The sequence below is a fragment of the Ctenocephalides felis genome, unplaced genomic scaffold (assembly GCF_003426905.1).
Source record: "Ctenocephalides felis isolate EL2017-DRISC unplaced genomic scaffold, ASM342690v1 CF-g0.4_SCAFFOLD_01604, whole genome shotgun sequence".
Lineage (NCBI taxonomy): Eukaryota > Metazoa > Arthropoda > Insecta > Siphonaptera > Pulicidae > Ctenocephalides > Ctenocephalides felis.
The window spans coordinates 16235118-16257006 of NW_020537758.1; the positions used below are offsets into that span (position 1 = coordinate 16235118).

At 28.7% G+C, this 21889-nt stretch overlaps 2 protein-coding genes across 2 annotated transcripts in view; one reads left to right on the plus strand and one right to left on the minus strand.

Annotated features, from left to right (window-relative positions):
* LOC113372214 (alpha-methyldopa hypersensitive protein-like) overlaps nucleotides 1–21889 on the minus strand; it is a 118301-nt gene that overhangs the window by 57435 nt on the left and 38977 nt on the right. The gene's annotated exons all lie outside the window — the stretch shown is intronic.
* Nucleotides 1–21889, plus strand: part of LOC113372215 (LIM/homeobox protein Lhx3) — a 79467-nt gene that overhangs the window by 19941 nt on the left and 37637 nt on the right. Inside the window, exon 3 of the mRNA XM_026612537.1 lies at nucleotides 12614–12644. Coding sequence (XP_026468322.1) covers nucleotides 12614–12644 — 31 coding nt within the window. The remainder of the gene's footprint in view (nucleotides 1–12613; nucleotides 12645–21889) is intronic.

Genomic DNA, 21889 nt, shown 5'->3' on the forward strand with positions numbered 1-21889 from the left:
TGAGGGTAACGCAATATTTTTTATTGTTTAATTTAATTTCTAGACTTTGTTTACCTTTGAGTTTTCTCTCCCACTCGGATTGCGGCCATCCCTTGGGATAGACGCTTGAATAATACAAAATACAAGCCAGATACACAGCTCGTACCAGTATATCGGGGTCGGGTATAATGACTTGCTCGAATGTCGTTGAGTCAAGTGTTCCCACATCGTGAATTTGAGACAGATTTTATATTTATGGTAGTAGATTAACACAAGTTTTGGAAAGAATTGGAAAAATATAAGTTGTTATACGTCATAGCTTTAAATTTGCCTATTTCTATACATATTTTAGCGAAATATTTTCTTGTTTTGAGTACTATCAACTTAGCCTTTGAATTACTGTCTCTATTTGACAATAATCAAATACTGACTTTATTCAGATTTTTTGGTTTTGAAACTAAATAATTTTTAGTGTACAATATTTTTTATTCTGACTACATTTTTCCAAATTTCGATAGGTTAAACCTTTAAAAATAATATATCTAAATTTTAAATCGATATCTTAAATAGTTTTTGAGTCACAGCCACTTAAAGAGTATATATATAGTATATAGTATAACGATGATTTCATCTTTAAACGCGTTTTTCTCGAAACAGCATTTTCCGAATTTGCTGTAGAGATTACTCAAAAACAAATAATTCGATCACTATCAAATTTTTTTCACATGTTCTATATATAGTTCTCCGTAAAATGAACTATCGATTTTTTGATCGGATAAAAAATCAATTTTACCAAAATTTTGGGTAAAATTCGACTTTTTTTATTATAAAAAAACGCTGTCATTTTGTCAATTTTTGATTTTTTTTCTTTATAGTAGTTCATTTTACAGACAATATTATCTAGTTTAACGAGATTTTTTTTTTTAATTTCATCCACGTAGAAGGCCGGAATCACTGCAGCAGTGAAGGGCCTTTTATGGCGCGCCGTTGGAGATCGACGATAACTTAAAAACTATTTAATTTTTTTCTTCAAAAATTTTACTATGTATTCTTAGAACATGTATAAATATATTCCTAAAATTTTGAAATGATTGATAAAGTAGTTTGTTTAATATAAATTCCCAAAAATCACCTTTTTTTAGGCGGTTACACTAGTTGTGCCCCTTAATATAAAATAGCGTTCAGCTCTATTATTTTTTTTAGAAATACAGAACTAGTTTTTCTCGTTTTTTAATTAAACTTATTCTATTGCTTCACATAAATATTTAATAATCAAAATTTGATTTACAATATAAATATTTTGAGAGAAAAGCAGTTTTATTTAGCTAAGTATAACAAATCATCCCTCCAATTTTTGCTTATTCAAAATTGGTCCAAAAATGATTTTTGGCATTTTATTTCTTCTTCCTTTTCGTATGCATAGTGTAGAGTGAAAATTATAAATTATTCACCCCATTTCAGAATTTTAAATTGAGACGTCGGCATATGTACAGTGCGGTATGTTCTTACACCATGTGGAAGAGCAAATACAAAATTGCAGTCATCGCATGGCATTAACAAATACGAAATACAGAAATGCATAAAATCAAAATTATAATTTCAGCGAAATCCTTGCAAGCGCGAAAATAAACTAAACAATCAAGGCAGAATTGCCAAATAAAATATGCTGAAACCGAGGATTAATATTACGCCTTACAAGCATGAGTGAAGCCGCGTGGAATGGATTTAAATAATTTGAACCACGTACTTATACTGGTAAAATTGCTTTGAGACTAAACAGTTCTATTTGATAAAAAATGTGTCATTTGTAAACAAAATTTAGCAGTACTGTTTCTATTTCTTACATCAAATATCTTATCATCGATCCCCTCGAACATGTGTCAAGTCTCTAACAATCGACAACGAAATTTCCAGATCGGAAATCTGAAGTGTCTACTTGTTTGTGTGTCTGTTTATTCAGCACCCAAATCATCATTGATAAATAAGTCTAATGGATAAATACTTGAATCTAAAGCATGAGTGCACATGTAAAGGGCAGCGCGTGTTTGTAATATTGGCCGGATAGGGACATGAATGCCTTCTGTCGGAAAGGACATATGGAGAATCGGATAAATAGAATTCTGAATAAAACAACATTAGCTTTATGATACTCAGGAGATGGTTCTGAATATAATACAATAATTAATTTTTTTGTTTATATGTTCAATCATGGTCCGATCCAATTAGAATTACAGTAACACTATGTAACATATAGTTAACCATATATAGCATAAAATGAGTATGTTTTTTTAAATATTTTTTAATATTTATTATCTGTCTTTTTTTACCTCACACGGGCAAGGAAATTTAATGTCTAATTTTCAATTTCAGAAGGATTTTACAAAACAAAAGCTACAACATCTAACTAGTGCGAAACCAAAATTTCATGGACATATTTTCTTACAATACTATATATAATATTGGGATGATACTAACAATAAGTCACAAATATTCATTCCCCACAAAAATTGCTATCTTTAAAATTAGTTTACTTTTTTATTTACTATTTTGTATTGTCTACTCGTTTGCCAGTGTAAAGATATAGTTATAGTCCTTTTTACCCCAACCACGTGTAAGATTTCATAAATGTTATATGAAAAACTGTTGAATCTAACGTAAAAATAACAATACACCTTATAAAAAAATTAAATAATGAATACTTACTCACAAAAATTGCCTTTTTTAAAATTAATTTACTTTTTTATTTATTATTTTCTTATTGTTTATACCTTTAGTTTTTGTGTAAAGGCTTGGTTAGTGTTTTTTACTTCAACCACTTGTAAGCTTTCATAGAGGTTATATAAAAAAATGTTCAATATACCATACAGGTATCAATACACCTTGCAAAATAATTAATAAGGTATACTTAAAAATTATATTTCGGTACTGTAAACTAAATAACAGTGCTCATAACAAAAAAACTAACAATGAAAAAATATTTTGACAATGTGGCCGTTTGTCACTGGCTATAGAAATGGCTGATGGAAAGTGATGGCCGTTTACACATCTGTTGCCTTCTACTTTAAAATAGTATTGCTAAAAATAGTAGACCTTACTTGTTTTTAAAATAATGACGGTGGTTTTTTTTTATCCATACCTTTCATACCTTAAAGGCCTGCCCTAGCATATACGAAAAAAGTATAGCTCGAAAAAATAGAATAAGAACCAACAAAACTAAGAGAAAATGAATTCAAATACAACATGTAGATGTAATTGTTATTACTGTATCAGTAATATTTTCAAAGATTATTTTCCATTTCACTCAATTGAATTTCTATTCATTCAATTACCCGAAACCTGACTTATAAAACTGTTTTAACATAATATTTTACAGCCTTCACCCTATAGATCTGATCGTCCTTTGCCATATAGTCATATACGGTATAATATTCATAGGCAGAGGCAGTAACGTTTAACGCGCGGGGGATGAAGTGATATTTTCGATGCACGGTCGTCGGTTGCGGGGACAGACAGATGGCCGGCGACTTAGCACCCCGCAGAGCGATACATTCCGCGTACCGAAAACAGAGCAGACATAGTGCTCTATGTCTATAATCGAAATGGATTGTCGAATATTATTGTATTAGTGAATCGATCGATATTTATCATGAAACGCATATTTATTTAATAAAGGAATAATAATTGTCATTATAATGACCTTAAGTAATGGTTTTGGTCGTATGGTTTGTATATTCCATTAAAATATACAATTGTAATTGAAACTGCGAAAATGCTGTTGAATTCAGTTAATAGAGCTACCCAGGAACGTGAATTCATTTTATTAATATCATAGGACTAGATGTAAGTGGCATTTTGCCTTAAACCGAGTTAAAAAAAATGTGTAAATACTCGATTCTACAAATATCATTTGAGAGCTATCAAATTCCAAGATTTTGCCTTTCGAATTGTAAAACTTTGACTCAAGACTTTATTTAAAATTTTCTTGAATATTTCTGATGAAAGCATTTTTCATAGGTCTGAAATATTTTCAAAATTTATTAAGGCATACACTCTATTAATGTACAGTGTTTCATCAAAATCGCCAAAAAAAATTCCAACACTTGAAATAGTCACGCAAAACTAATCAACGTGTGTCCTTATTGAGATTTATGGAATGACTTTTAAATTCTTGAAATTGTGTAGCCGCTTTTAGGAAAATTTTGGCAAGCTTATGAGCCTAAAAGTCAATTTTTGAAAATTCACACATAAATATAGTTTCTCTAATTTTGGTGCCAATCGATTCAGAATGACAGAAAATGCAGAGAAAACAGAATTAGCAAAGCGTATTTTCTAGGAAAAATATAAACATTTTATTTGGGAAGCTAATAAAATCAATATTTTTATTATTTTTAATTGTTGTATTTGCATTACAGAGAAAATATTCCAATGATGCACGTGATTGTCATTAAATCTTCGATTTTTAATTAACTGTATCGTCTTGTAAAAATTTGTAGTTATATTAAATTATTACACACACATAGTTTTCCTAATTTTGGTGCCAATCGATTCAGAATGACCTGAATTGCTGAGAAAACATGCAATTAAAAATCGTATTTTCTGGGGAAATTATAAACATCTTCGGAAAGTTAATAAAATCAATCTTTTTATTATTTATAATTGTTATATTTGCATTACGGAGAATTCCAATAATGCACGTAATTGTCATTAAATCTTCGTTTCTAATTTTGGTGCCAATCCATTCAGAATGACTTGAAACGTCGAATAAAATTATCAAATCGTATTTTCTGGGGAAAATTATAACATCTCGTTCAAAAAATTTATAATATTTATCTTTCTATTATTTATAATTGTTATATTTGCATTACAGAGAAAATATACCAATGATGCACGTAATTGCCATTAAATCTTAAATCATAATAAATTATTTACCAGAAAATGCAATTTACAAAATAATTAAATTTATAAGGATATTAACATCATTTTTTTTTAATGTCTATCAAAGCATTATATTTAAGAAATATTTTCTTGATACAATAAAATATGTATTTTACAAATTTTGAGACATGTTTTATTGATTAATGAAGGAACTTATTAAGGAAAGCATACTAAAAATAGGATTTCTATTGAAAAGGCATCTTTACATTATACATCTTAGATAATATTAAATTTGGAATTTTGGATCTTAGCAAAAAAAAGTTGCATTTAATAAATTGTAAATCCAAGCAATTTATTTTATCATAATGCATATATCTTTTAAATATTAAATTATATTATATTATAATTTAAATTGATTTGATGGCAAAAATTTGATTTAATAATGAAACTTTAATTTTTATTATTGCAGTAAAACTTATATCAACCTCCATTAATTCAATATTGTCATCCCTTCACACATTTACGTTAAGTGTCTAATTTTGTCTTAGTAAATATTCAGCAGGTTCATTGTATTTAATTAGAATATAAAATCCCACCCTGTATCGTAAAGTGCACCCCCAGGACACATACCGAACATTAGTACGGCCAAAGCGACAGCTATGTAGAGTACTAAATGGTCTGATTATAACAAACACGAACTCAACTTCAGATATTCATGAGCCCTTCTTAGGGCGTGCAAACCCCAAAGGCGGGATTTATTCTGAACGCTTTTAAAAATATCAATACTGCTCTCGCAAATAAATGACATAAGGTTAAGTTTAATTATATGAAAATCCATCGATGCATTTTGTCTTTTTAAGATATAATAAATTGTATAAATAGAGTAAAATTTAAAATTAAATTGATTTATGATTTTTTTTAAATACTAAATTTATTGTTTGTAGTTTGAAATCCTACAAAAGTAAAACGTGAATCACAATGATTTTGAGTATTTTGAATTATTTACCTAAATTTTTTATAGTCATTATTTATTATTGATTTTAGACTGATAAAAAAGTTATTAATAATAATTAAATTTATTTTATGCAAAGAGTTTTATCATGATAATATATATATATATATATATATATATTTATATATTTTAGATATTACAATTTTCCATACGGTGGAGCCGCCTGGTCCGCAAATAAAGCTTTTTTACTTACTTCTCTATTCTTCATGATATTTACTTTTGTTGATGTAAGCAAAATTTAAACTTCAAAAAATCAGAAAATAAAAATTCCATTATACTCGTGTTGCAACATAAAAACGAATAAATATAATTTATATATCAACTTCAAATAAAATTTGATTTGCATCCAAAAACTACGATTAAATGTACGGTCCGCAATAAATTTTTGTATCGATATTTAATCACACAAATGCATTTAGGCAATAAATATCATTCATAAATTCACTTGTTTCCCTATCCATATTTTAGTATCACCAGTAAACCCCAGACCTTCTATTGTACCAAGATTTCCTTCCCCTATCATACAAAACGTCCGATCATTTATTTTACGATGCAGTTTCTACGATTCGAAAAAATTTGCAAATGTGCAGTGAAAGTGAGGGATACCATAAAGTGGTAAGAAATGAATAAATTTCGCACCTACCCTTTCGAGTAATTTGAAATACTATGCACAATAGGGTGGTCCTTGATATGGACATTTTCGTATTTCCTTGTTCCCAAGGGCTCAAATGGTTCCAAATGGTTAAAAAACAATTCTCTGAAAGTTTTAGCTCTAATATTGTCTTTTAGATAGAGCGCAATTCAATCAAATTTTTGTATGGAAATAGCATGAGAAAATTTTTAAAAATTTTGCGGAGCGTCGAATAGTCAATAAAAAATGACACGAATTTTCACTTTTAATTCATTTGTCGCTAAGCCATACCTAAATTTTTTTTTTAATTTTTAAAAAGGTTTTCCATGCTATTTCTAAAAGTGAATATTAAGAGCTAAAACTTTCAGAGAAATGTTTCTTATCAAGTTGGATCATTTGAGCCCTTGGGAGCAAGGAAATTCGAATATGTCTATATTAAGGACCACCCTAATGCAAAGCTAAAGTTATTGTGGCTGCGTTGCATGCAAGATTGATAGAAAATTTTGTTATATTTCAAAATTAGTTATATTATACTTTGAGGTATTTTTCTCGTAGGCCTAAACGTTCAGATTTCTACTTTCAGATTTATACCTTACTGTCGCTCGTAAATATCAATAAAATTGTTTTCCCCGTCGGGGTGAAACAAAGCTGGTGTAAGTAAGAAGGAAGTCTTAAGATTTCCAAATCACTTTTCTTCTGACCTCGTTGGGTGGCATTTGCTTTACTTCCTTCCATTATCTTGCCTATACGAAGACAAGGAAGTGCAAAAATGATTCTTTATTTACGAAAACGACTTAGCCGAATCTTCAGACCGTGTATTCGAATGTCTTAGGTCTGATGTGCGCTAAAGGCGGAGCTCAGATAATCTGTAAGAATCGAGACAGGGCTCGTAATGAGAAGCGAAGTTTTACCCTTAAGTATAGAAAGGAGGATTACATTTGAGCTAAAGATTTCTTTGAGATCAAACAAGTTAAAATTCTCTTGCAGTTTCTTTGTAAAAATAATAATTAGAATTATATATATACTAGATAACCCAACAGACACGTTGTCCGTAGTCCTGTACCCAGGTCTACAATTTAAGTTCCAAATTTTTTAATATCCTGTCCTAAACTTTTTAATATTCTATTCAATGACATTCCATTTATGGTCTTAGCATAAGCTATATACGTATTGAAAACTGAAGTTTTTTTTATCAGTATAAAAAATTCAGAAAAATTAAATATAGTATCTATGGTAAAAGAACAATATCATCTTTGTTATTTTCAACCAATAAAATATAATACTTAAAGTTGCAAATTTACTTCAAGATGCAATTACTTCAGTTAATACTTTAGGTAAATTATTTTGTAAAATCTAGTTCATATGGAACTGTTCAATCTAAGATCATGAACTTGCTAAATATTACATATCCAATGCCAAACAAATAAATTTCTGACACATAAAACATTTTTTTAATAAGTAGAAATATTCTTTTGTATTTGAATAATTTAGTAAAGTAAAACAAAATACAACATGCATAAGTTTAAAGAAATAATGTGTATGCAATTTTAGACGTATTGTGTTATTTATTAAACTAAGTTATATAATTTCATCTGCCAAACATATATTGTTTTAATTTTTGGCACATCTCACCTAGTTTTCGGCAATAATATTGTATATAATACATTTTTTTGTTAATAATCATGAATATGGATACTATATACTAATATTGTCTAGACTCGCTTATTTTTTTAGATATAACTTAGCGATAAAAAATCAAAAGTGACAATTCAAGTCATGTTTTATTAAAAATTCGACGCTTTACAAAACAGGTTTTTTATAATTTGTTATGTAGAGCGTCGAATTTTCAATAAAACTCATTCATTTGTTCGCTAAAGTTATATCTAAAAAACATTTAAAATTTTTGAAATTTTTTCCATGCAATTCCATACGAAACTTTGATTGAATTTCGCTCTATCTAAAAGACAATACAATATTAAGACAATATTAAGAGCTAAAACTTCGCGCTCTATCTTAAATTGATATTAAGAGCTAAAACTTTTAGAATTTTTTTTTTATCAATATGAATGCATTTGAGCACCTGAGAGCAAGGAAATTCGAAAATGTCCATATTAAGAACCACCTTTATATATATATATATATATATATATATATATATAAGTTGTATATGAGCAAATTTTTAAAATCATTAGCTTACTACCATACAATAATTTAGCAATTTTTCTTTGGTGTTAGTCAAATATTGCAGTTGACTGAGTCGCTTCGTGAACTTTAAGTTAATGGTAACAAGAAAAAACAAATATATATTATTATTAAGACCACATCGATGTGTCTCCTTCTTCACGCCACGTTGACCGAGTCGTATCACTTGTTAAGTCGGATGACATGTCATAGATGTCAAAGTGAATAGAGCCCAACCCAACATGTTACGGCTCCTGCGTCGCCCTGTTTCGCACTACAGACATAGGTCACACACGAAACCTTTGGGGACACGAAATAGAAGCGTTCGCCGTGTAAAGGACATAGAACAAACCCATAAACTATAACGTTTATTGGCGGCATAGGTGGGCAAAACTAACATGCAGGAGCCTAGAATTGGACGTTGACCCAAAATAAATCTTCGTGTTGTGATATAGTTGGAATATATTCAATATTGGCGAGAGTGATGTATGGATTGAAATCCCCCTTTGTTGATTATATAGTTTTTGAAATGAATATATCAAGGCAAGACGATACAATACATCTTTTATTTTCTGCAGAGCAATTTTATCTCCAACTGATTCTGTTTTCGATCTTATATCATAAATTTTCATTGTATAATTGTTTCAATGTGATCTTATAACATTTTATCACAATTAAATTTAATATTAATGAATTAAGAATCATAGTCTAAATATATATTTTAAATATCATAAACAGAAATTTTTATCAACTATTACTAATATGAACAATTACAATTAATACAAACTTCATCTCTCATCAAATAATTTTTATTTTAATTTTAACTTTTTATTTACACTTTTCAAACCCCTTTTTACCCCAAATAAATGTTAGCCATTCTAGATGTTATTTAAAAAACAGTTGAATATAAGTTATAAAAACACACCTTATGAACAAATTGAATAGGGTATACTTAAAAATATATTTAGGTATCTAGTGGTGTAAACTAGTGGTGTATGGCATCGTGCCTTAAGGCAAATTGCTGGAACTTCCCGTACCGTAACGAAATGTTCGAGGAATATTGAAATTCAAATAGATTATTATAAATATTGTAGCATTGTCTAATATTTATAAGTATTATTTAAACTGAATTGCAAAGTTGAAATTAGTATATTAGTACTATAGTCAGAATTAAAATTAAAATCTGAATTATTTTCGATATCAAAAAAAATCTTTTTAAAAAGAAAAATTGATAAAAAAGATTTGAAACAAAAATTTTTTTTCCAAAAGCAATTATTTTGATAAAATAAGCAGAAAGTTCTAGAAACATTCAAATCGGACGCTTAATTCTCTCAAAAACTGCCATTTCTTGCACTTTTAGCTCTGTATCTTCGGAATGGCTGGATATGCATTTACCAAAAAAAACAATCACCTCTTCTTCCAATCATTACAAATCGAATGTTTTTTAGATCATTCAAATCGGATACACCGTTCTGCGCTCTTTGCTCCGTAATGACTGGACGAGCCTTTACCAAAAACTAATCAGCATATCTCCCTATCAATAGGAATCGATTGTTTTTTGATCCATTCAAATCGGTTGATCCGTGCGAATACACAAGGCATACACACACGCACATCCATTTTTTGTGAGGTATGCCAAAATGTTCAGAAACCTTCAAAACGTGAACATATGCAAAAGTTTTCATTTTAGATTTTCGGTCTATTACCCTAACTACCCTACAGGAAGTTAATAAAATACTGTTGAAAACTTGACAATAACTTTATGTAGTGATAGCGATTTAAGTCGATAGCTGGTTACACGTCTTTTACCCTCTACTTTAAAATAGGATTGCTAAAAATTCTATACTTCACTTGTTTTTGAAATAACGATGGTGGACTTTTGCATTCACAAACCTTTGCCTGATCTGCCCTAATAAAAATCAAACCAAACTTTATATATTTATAATCTATATTGATATTTCATATAATAATATAGATGAATTTATATTTAGATTTTATTACAAAATTTAAATTATTATCAATGCATATATTCTCAACAAGTGATTACAAAAATACATTGAACTTAAATTTAAAAGATTTTATTTTGAACGTTCAAAGTATAAAAGAATTAAGTGATTCATTTACCATATATGTTCCCGACTAACGTTCAACATCCAAACTGCATCGCTTTCATCATATATCTATAAAACAAACTACTCCAACAATTTTTCCCCATCATTGAGTGTACCAGGCGCTCCCATGTATCCTCAACGAGTACTCCGGCCCCAACCGCCGCTCTCCGAAGCTCCACGGCCGTTTCTACGGTACGACGGCCGTCTAACTCCCCGGTTAGACGGTGCGTAAAGCTCGTAGCGCACCGAGCTTTTGGGGCGAGTAAGGTTCGTTGGAGGGTGAGAGAGGTAGAGGAAGGTTTTGTAATCAACTAGAGTGCACCAGTAGCCAGGGCTGGGCGGAGACATAGTGGCACGAAAGCACAGGGTTGCGAAAGGGATGCGTTAACAGCGCACTAAATGATCGAGCTTGCTGTACATGTGCGGGTGAATATGAAAATTAATGATCCGAAGTACGGTATGATGAATGTTGGTCAGCTTAAATAGATTAAGTGCTGGTTTTATTTATGATGTTTTGTGTATTTATATAATATCGTATCACGGTAAAAGTAATACACATATAGTCAATAACGACGAGCAAATAAAAAAAATCATGTTTAATAAAAAATTAAATCTACGCCGTTCAGTTTTTTTACAACTATCTGACAATGCTATAAAAAACCTAAACTTTGTCAATCTGCTAAAACTCCGTATATCAAGTATAGAGAAGGGTGAATCCCTAAGCACAGGTACGCATTAACCGTATGGTCCCTAAGAGCTCATTGACCCGAAAGGGCTTCTTAACAAACGTTTAACCTAATGAATCCATTCTGAACCCAAATCGCTTTGGCAAATGACATCATATAAAAAGTAGCATCTAGAATTTTATTCTTTTTTTCTGCTTGTATAAATACAGTATTTTAAATAAAATATCTATGATTATTAGTTTATACGAATATATGGAAAAAAATTATATTAAATATGCATTTGATTAACTATTAAAATCATTAGACAGCAGGTAGCACATTTAGGTAGTAAATTTATTTTATTATCTGAATTGATAATAGCATAACTTTAAAACATTATTCTGTGCAAAGAATTTGAGCTTTTGATTACCCATATAAAAATAAAGAAATTTAACTTACAAACGCATGAAGTTAGGTACAAAATTATAAGAATAATTATATAATATTATATTGTTGTAAATATTCAATGATCAAATATCAGACTCAAACTACATTCTGTTTGAAATTTACCAAATTCATAAGTCACCACTGCCCACTTCAAATGAATTTTTTGCCATATGACAGGTTCAGATTGGTTGAACCCGCAATTTTACATCGGATTAAATAATATATCTATAAATCCATCTTCTGTTTACAGATACAGGATTATACACCATTAGTTTTATTGATATTTTTTATTAGTATTAAATTCAGTCAATTAAACCGAACATAGTGCTAATGCGAGCATTTTAGTACTTGAACCCCTATCGATAACAGCAAACCCTAAACTGTACCAGGGATGGAAACGGTAGAATTCATACATGATATACAAGTATATATATATATATATATATATATATATAATTTTATATAATAATTTACTAATTTATTTATTTATTTATTTATTCATAACCAAGGCGTAATCAATAATAATAGGTATTATTTCAGGCTCTTGTCAAGCTCATTCATAATTAATATTAAAAGGATAGTAATTTTATAATAATCATAGTAGATGCACAAATTTCGCTTCTCAAAAAAAAAGCTGAGAAAAAAAGCATTCGAACATTAAATACAATGTTCATAATCAAGTTCATCATATTAAAGTCTATTTGACCACCAGTCAAGCTCAAAATTCTTGCTCAAGGTTGAAAGTTATACTTATTTAAAACCGAAAAAAATTAAATTAATAAAATAGCAATAAAAAAAAGAAACATGGTTGTACAGGCGATCAAGTGGTCAGACTACATAGATAAAGGATGAGGATTGTGCAAGAAAATAGTTATTGAAATCAAATTGAGAAAATTCAGTGATGTCATAAAAACCTAATTCTTTAAAAAGTTTGACTAAGGAAGCATGAAATTTTTTGGAATGAAATATTACATGGAATTAAATATTACATGAAATTAACATGGAATGCGTATATTATATATAATTATTGAAAATTTAATTATTTTAAGTTCTAAATGTTTTCAAATAATATTCAATTTTCAATGTTTTTAGAATATAAAGATCACTATCACATAAAACTATGACTATTATCATTATCATTATCGTAATAACTAATTTTTTTTAAATTTTAATTGTTTTTTATAGTTTTTTTGATTTTTACATCTTTTTCTATAGCTTTTATGAAGAATTTTATCAATTTCACGGAGTCTATTCAATACTACAATTCAAGTATATTAATTTCTATACGGTACCAGAATTCGACCCAGGTACCTATGGCGACCGGGTCGTGTAGCTGACTAATTTTTGGCTTTAACATTTCATGTGCTAAAACATAAATCTTGATTTGATAAACAAGTATCAATATATTCTATAATATTCCTTGTATACTAAAAGTCAATATATGAATGAATATATCCCATGTATCAAAGTACATACGATGAGAATATTTAAACCAACCGTATTCAATCCCTAATCTTACTAAAATGTTGATTACAAAAATCTACCAGGCCAAGTAATATAATTGTAGAAATTGAACACGACATTATTTTGCATCAACTTGGTCATTTCAAGCACTGTATCTGCAGCAAGTGCATCGACAGTGACATTTGTGACGAGGATTAAGAGAATATACCCCATTGTGCGTTTCGCATGGTGGATATGTTCGTCACAGGATACAAGGGATCAGGACGACTTGTTGACGTGCATTGTGTACCAGGACATAGAGACAAAATGCGTTTCTGGCTTATGTGTTACTCAATGGTATTACGAATAGTATGATTTAAGACCGGGAGATGAAGGAGATAATGTACGAAACGTGTTGAATTGACCTTATGTTATATAAGAGTCTGAGGTGGTGCTAGAACCAGTTTTCAAAATAAAAATAAATAAATATATATATATATATATATATATATATATATACATATATATGTATGAGATTCAGTCTTCAGCGCAATACATCAATTAAAAACTTGTATGACTTTAAAACATTTTTATTTTTTCCATACGTTTCGACACATAGTTTTGTGTCATCTTCAGTGGACTCTAGTTTGAAGGCACAGATAGAAATTATTAATTAAAACTAATATATAAGAAGTGATATGGTATGAACTTACATGTAATTGTAATACCCTAATTATTTCACAATTATAATTGTTCACAATTGCCAATGTCACTTTAAATTGAACAATATATAAATTTTATATATGTCATACAAAAATTATGATCTTTGATATCTACCTAGAGGTTTGTGACGATTTTTTGGTAATAATGGTTAATTTTTACTGATGTTTATTCAAACTTTGGATCCGTAACCGTAAATATCATTTATAGAACCACAGTAAAATGATGACGTAATTTCCCATACATTTCTAGACCTAAGATTATTGTTATACTATAAATTTTTAATTAATTAATTTTATTATTATCATTATTAGCTTTTATTTTATATTAAATCATCATAATACTGATATTTATTTTACATTTTAATAAAAATACCATCCTTTATTTTGTACTCCATTTTATTTATTTTTATGTTACTATTCACTTATGTTAATAGATGTTATATTTTTTAGCAATTGTAACAGATATTGAATTTCAAAATTTGTCATTAGACTTTGAAAGACCGTTCTTTTAAAAAAGTGCAGCAAAGTTTGCTGGAAAGTTCCATCAAAAGTTTCTATATTTAATCAGGATTGTGAAATAGTAAAATACTCTATAATTTCATTGTAGCAAAATTTGAGTAAAAAAAATATAAACCCTAAAAATAACATGATTTTTGCTAGTGCTTTTTATTCAAAATCGTTTATAAACATTTTAACAACGTTAAAAAAATTGCATTATTCTGCTAATTCTAAGAAAAAAGCTCACAAAAAATAATTGTTTGAAATATATGTTTAAATCAAAACATATTTGAATTAAAATTTGAATTGCTCTGCTTCATTAAAAAAATCCTTTTTTTCATTATCTAATTAAATGCAGATGTAAAAATAAATTATTTATAAAATACATACCATTTAAGAAACGACGATGCGATAAATAAACCAATTTAAAAATCCGGAATCTCACAATATTTTGGTTAGTGCATTCCAGATTTATCTTTGTTTGTAAACTGTAAAAAATATATCAACAAATAGCTTGCATGGTAAACTATTCATTGAAGCACGTAATTTATTTTGAATGAAATGAAACACACCGGTGTACTTATCTGGAATTCCTATCAAAAAATAAAATAATACAATCAACTGGTTTGTGAATAAACAGCATTAGAAAATTGCATTTTGTCTATTTAATTTAGCGACATACCTTCAGATAATGAAAAACGAATTCTCATAGCTGATCTTGATGAAAAAGCTGAGATGATCAAATAGTGAAAATCAAATGGCTGCTTTTATATTTATCTCTGGCACTATTGGCAAATAGATTATTTGAGTATCAGATACCCAAGGTATAGTGAGTTTTTCGAAAGAAAAGCTTCTAGATTTTAATAATACAATTTAATACTAATAATTTAATAATACAATTTAATAATACAATCAACTGGTTTGTGAATAAACAGCATTTGAAAATTACTTTTTGTCTATTTGGTTTAGCGACATACCTTCAGATAATGAAAAACGAATTATTATAGCTGATCTTGATGAAAAAGCTTAGATGATCAAATAGTGAAAATCAAATAGCTACACTTTGATATTTATCTCTGGCACTATTGGCAAATAGATTATTTGAGTATCAGATACCCAAGGCATAGTGAGTTTTTAGAAAGAAAAGCTTCTAGATTTTATTAATTGTTATCTATCTCATATCGCGGAGCAAATAGTAGTGTTTGCATTGACCACTCCAATGATGGTTTTTCGCCTTAATTAGCACTGCAGCTCTAATAATCCTCCGCATTGCGGATTAGGCACAGCTCGGCTAACCCTTCGAAGTTGTTCCGATCAAATGGTTCGAGTCGAGGTGGCTATTAGAAGTAATTGTCATCCCGCTGCGCCCTACAATGGGGCCTTGTCCACGCATGATCAACGATGATAGTTCTGCAGTAGGTCATCATACACGAATATTATATAAATGATATGTTATATCTATTACGATATTGGTATTATGGAAACATTAAAATATTTACGAATACTCAAACGAATTGAGTTAATTGAATATTTTGTATGCGTAAATGGATAATGGACAAATTGGAGTAATAAACATATGTAAATTTTATATTAGGTGAAAACATTTTGTATAAAAACTTGCTTCAGTAACCATTGTTAACTTAACTATTAGTGATTGTTAACTGCAAATCAAATTTAAAAAATATAGCTCATAAAATTGATGTATGGTCTAATGTATTTTTCTGATTTCCAAAAGATCATTTTTTCAAACAAAAAGTACTAATTTTTAGTAAATTTGTGAAATTCATTCAATGAAATTTTCTAATTTTAAAATACGATGTCAGAAACATCTATGGTCAAATAATTTAATTTAGAACGATTTAGATCAATAATTAGAGAGTTTTAACAAAATGGTTTTAATAGACAAGATGGCTTAAATAGAAAAACAAAAACGTTTCTCATTCAGGTGTTTTTTTTATTTATAAAATTTTCAATAAACTTTTTTTCTTCTCTTTAGAATACTTTTTTTAATGCCAAGACAAGTTGCACAATTTTTTGTATATGTGTAAATAAACGACTTGATCAATACATATGAATTAATTTTTATAATGCAACATTTTGTAGATCTTGATTATTTTAGTACAATGGTAAAGATCATGAATTCTATCTTCCCACAAGGTTTTGAAGTCAAATTTTGGTGTCAAACGTTTCAAAATGACTTGAAGACTCGGGCAAATATAAAATTAGCAAATCTTTTTTTGCGTTGAAAACATTAACTTCTTTGGGATGTTAAAAAATGGAAAAATATTTTTAGTATTTAACCTTGAGCTTTAATAGAATTTTCTTAACAGAAACAAAAACGTTTCTTTTTCAAGTATTTTCTTATATATACAATTTTCAATAAATCTTTTATTTTCTTTATAATATTTTCTAAATATTTATTTAATGGCAAGGCAAGTTGGTTGGTCCTACATAGATAAATAAATGTCTTGGTCAGTAATATGATCCTTGGATATTTAGGACAAAGTTTCAAAGTGAAATTTTGGTGTCAAACGGTTCAAAATGACTTGAAGCCTTGAGAAAACATGAAATTAGCAAATCGTATTTTGCGTCAATAGCATTATCTTCTTCGGAAAGTTTAAAATATGGAATGATATTTTTAATATAGGTTACACAAAAGTACACAGAAGTACACAAAAATATAGTGTAGTTTTTTTTCAATTAGTCAATTATAAAAATATTAGATCACTATCCTAAAATTATTAAAAAAAAGCAATCAAACAATTTTATGCTAAATCTGCAAGTTTGTCGCTCGACAATTGATAGAAGTTCAATATAATTTTTTGGAAATCGCAAAGTTACAAATTGAAGCAGAAGCTTAGAAGCGGTCCATTAATCACGTGATCAATTTTTAAAAAAATGCTTGACCCCCTTCCCCCTTCGTGATAAGTCGTGATATTTGAAATCACCCCCCTCCGTCACCAAACACCACGTTTACTTTTAGTTTGGAGAAAAAATTGTAGTTTTTTTTAATTTTTGTTGAAAATGTTTAATTCTTTTAAAAAAAATAAGGTGAAAAATAAATACACATTATATCTTACTGTACCATTTCCTTTCTCACAAGATATTTTGAAATTTTTTCAAATATTCATTTAGGAAAAGTTTAATTACTACTCAAACGTTGATCTTAACTATTTCACTGTACATTTTTAGAATGTCTCGAAACTACCAATATCATTTTCCCAAGTCAGCATGATATGCAGCATAACGATACAAGAAATAGGAGTGTCGTCAACTAACCCTGATCCCACTTCCAATTAGAACAGACAAAGTGCTTTAATCAATACAGACGTATTATTTGCGACGCGCAGCAATTCCAAAGACTCATGCAACAATGTCGTAAAGAAACCGTCTTTCTTGCTTTTGCCAATAAAATTCTGTCATAAAATTCTCACATTCGAGAAAGATATGTCGACACATCCTGATCAAGACATTCGCACAGCCATGCGATGTTAATGATCAAAGTTGAGCAAATACTTTTATGGCAAAATATTTCAGGAGATGAAAATTGGATCTTGGCAGTAAACCTATACTTGGGTAGTAAATCTTATGAAAACATGACCAGATTGTGATAACAAGATGAATTGCTGATACCAAAATTTTTAAAAATCTAATTGTGGTTTATTGTTTCTATCCCAATATCCAATTAGCAAATTTTGGATCAACTTTAAAATAATCAGTGAATTAAATGATATCTTATTTCTCTGCAATTTACACAGCAAATCAAAATAATAATATTTACTTCATCGTTGCTACCAGGAATTTTACACAGTGTGTGCTAACAAATACATTGTTTGCATTCTTGATATGAATTTTTTTACTGAGTTTAAACTAACATGGACTTTAAGCAACAATTATATAGATATAAACGTAGGTATATCGATAAGGAGAATAAATAAATTCCAATGGTTAGAGTTATTGATAAATAATAGTACACAAAAATGTATGTTAATAAAGAAGAGTGAATCATCGTTGTGTTTAATTCATAAAATTATTGACTTAAAATTTATTTAAAACATTGCATTCAGTTTTTGAAGAATTTTGAAGGGAGACTTCGGATAAAGATGTTTTTCTGGTATAATATTTTTTTCAAAACAACTCTAGATTTTGTCAATGTTCATCAGATTATTACTTTAATTTCGTTTTTATTTCATTTCTTTGCCTTCAGGTTTGTCAGTCAATATTGTTTAGCTCAAATATATTTTTGCAAAAATTACTATCAGCTCTACCCCTATATCTATTATTGGTACAGGGCGATTTTCACCCAAATGACTTAACCGTCCGAGGGTTCAATTCAATTATCTAGACGGATTTGCGGCAATCTGTTGCGGAATTCAAGCTAAACAGAATTATTAGATTGTTTTTCTCAAAAACAATTAAAAAATTATATTTAGTTAAATATCGTATCAGTATATCTCTATCCTCTTAGCCCACACTTTGCTATAATTATAATTTACTTAGCTGAAGCTATATAACAAATTTGAAAAATTGCTGTTCGTAACATTTTTTTTAATATTTTAGAAAATGTAAACAAAATTCTTAGCAATTTTGATATTTTATTTAAACGGTCTTTGAATAGAAATATCAAAAAATTTTTAAAGTATTATTATTTGTCGTTTATAATAAATTTCAGAACCATAATAAAACTTTAAATCGACAAGCTCTTTCTAGCAGTTCAAGAGAATAAACTCTATAATATATTTGTATTTTTTAAATTATTATTTCTATAAATTTCGACAGCCAATATGCATTACAAAAGTTTTATTAACTAAATTTGTCCATTTCGTACCTCATTCCCGATGCAAATTTCCGTATTTGGGCGTTCCTGAATATAAATTAGCATGAATAAATATAACAGAAGTTAGTAAGCACCCTGATATTGCACCACTAAAAGCATGTCATCGCAAATGTTCGAAAAAAATTTACCGCTTCGTATGAATAAATATATTTGTCCCCATAATATCAATCTTTCTTAGGTAATACATTCCACATGTTCACGTTCACCCTTATAAATGTATTTAGTAAAATAAAAAATGGTCAAGGGATGAATATATCTGTAAAAGTTTTTACATGTATGGCTCAATAGATTCTACATATAATTTGAATATATAAAATATATTGAATTTATCTGAATTACTAAAGCACTTGCTGTATGAAAACTATAATGCACTGATATTTGTTCGACGTTGAGATACAGTTCTATGTAATCTTCAAAATGTGAAGAAATGTAAAAATTTTCAATTTCGAATTTTGGACTATTACAATAACTTACCCTACGGAAATAAAATATATTGTTAATTAAATATTTTGCTATAAATATTTTGTTAATTATATTATTTTTTTCTAATTTTAAAGTTCTGCCCCTGCTGAATGATGGCAGGCATAATGAGTCAAAACGTATAAATAAATTTCATTGTCAATCTCTATATTTTATACGATTTGATATAAGATTCTATGCCATCATCAGTGGATGATGAACGAACAATATGTCGAATTAAAACAAAAACATACCAGGACAGGACAAGCCAGAGATTGTACCAGGATTCGATCCGGGAACCTCTGACATGAAAATCAAAAAACATTTAGGCACTTGGATTATGTTCACCACATTTGTACATTAAGTATCATGAAATATGTAGACTACGTTGAGTTTTCTTCAAGGATTTGAATTTTTTGGCTTGATCATGTTACCTCTGGAAAGTACACCATCACCATCCACAAAATCGACTTGCAACTTGTACTTGTATATCTACCCTATTAGATTTTTAACGTATGTTCAATATTATAGAAAATTACAAATAAACAGGTGTCCTAACATCCTTCTGACATCTGCATTAATGTGGGAGTCTCTTTGTTATTATGAATTTACCTGCTATAAAGCAATGCCTGCGGGCTGCGGCGCAATGAAATGATTTGATGCGGATAACCTCTGACCTGCTTCGTGAATTATAGAAAGCCGACGTCATAATGAGAGTGTTGAAGTTACCACCTGACATTAATATTTGATTAGGCTTATTTTAGATGGGCAGACTGTCGGACTTAGGTGTCTTAAATTCGTGACTGGGAAAATGACTATCGAGTCGAGAAATGACTCTCCCACTCTGCAGTGAAGGTACTTTCTAAAAAGTACATTTCCATAGTTTTAAATTTTAAGTGTTGCAAAATGTATAAAAATCTTTTATTAAAGCCTATAAATCGCCTCGTTAAAATACCTAAGTTAAGCACAATGCAATCAATTCCCATTACCTAATAGGTTTAGTAGGTACTGCTCTCAATAAGCCTTTGTCTAATTTAAACCATTCATTCGAAATCTGTGCTCTCAGTCACTTTGAAATAAATCCAAAGTTCGAACACGCCTCAAATTCTATTCAAATGTTCGCCTTTTGTAATTTGTTCTCGAACAAACGTTTGGATCACGTAATACACGAATTACATCACAGGTTATGCGTTCAGCAACGCTCAAGGACGAAGGATAATGCGATTTCGATTTTTGTTCAACGTTTTTATTTAATTTTGTAGTGTTTTTAATAAATATTACACGATGCATTTTTTTGTGCATGACATATATTAGAAATTTGTCTAGAAGTACAAGCTTTAAGGCAAAATGCTAGCCCTTGTTCTAAATTTTAGATCTAATTCTAAATTTTAGATATTGTTTTAAATTTCAGATATTATTCTAAAATGTATATGTTTCTCTGAAATGTATATCTAATATTAAATAATAAATATTCTTCTGAAGTTTAGATATTTTTCTAAACCTTAGATATAGTTCTAAATTTTAAACATCGTTTTAAATTTTAGATCTAAGTCTAAATTTTAGACCCAGTTCTAAGTTTAAGTTAAAATTCTAAATATTAGATGTCTTCTAAATTTTAGATATTATTTTAAATTTTAAATTCTGTTTTAAATTTTATATATTGTTCTAAATTTCATATATTGTTCTAAAATTTAGATCTAGTTCTCATCAATTCAAGATATTTTTCTTAACTTTAGATTTAGTTCTAAATTGTAGATATTGTTCTTATAAATATTGTTCTAATTTTAGATATTTTTCTAAATTTTAGATATTGTTCTAATTTTAGATATTTTTCTAAATCTTAGATCTTGTCCTAAATTTCAGATCTAATTCTAAATTTCAGATCTAGTTCTAAATATTGGATATTTATCTAACATTTGGATTCTGTTCTAAATTTTAGATCATGTTTTAAATTTGAGATCTTGTTCTAAATTTCAGATCTGGATCTAAATTTTAGATCTTGTTCTAATTTTTAGATCTAGTTATAAAT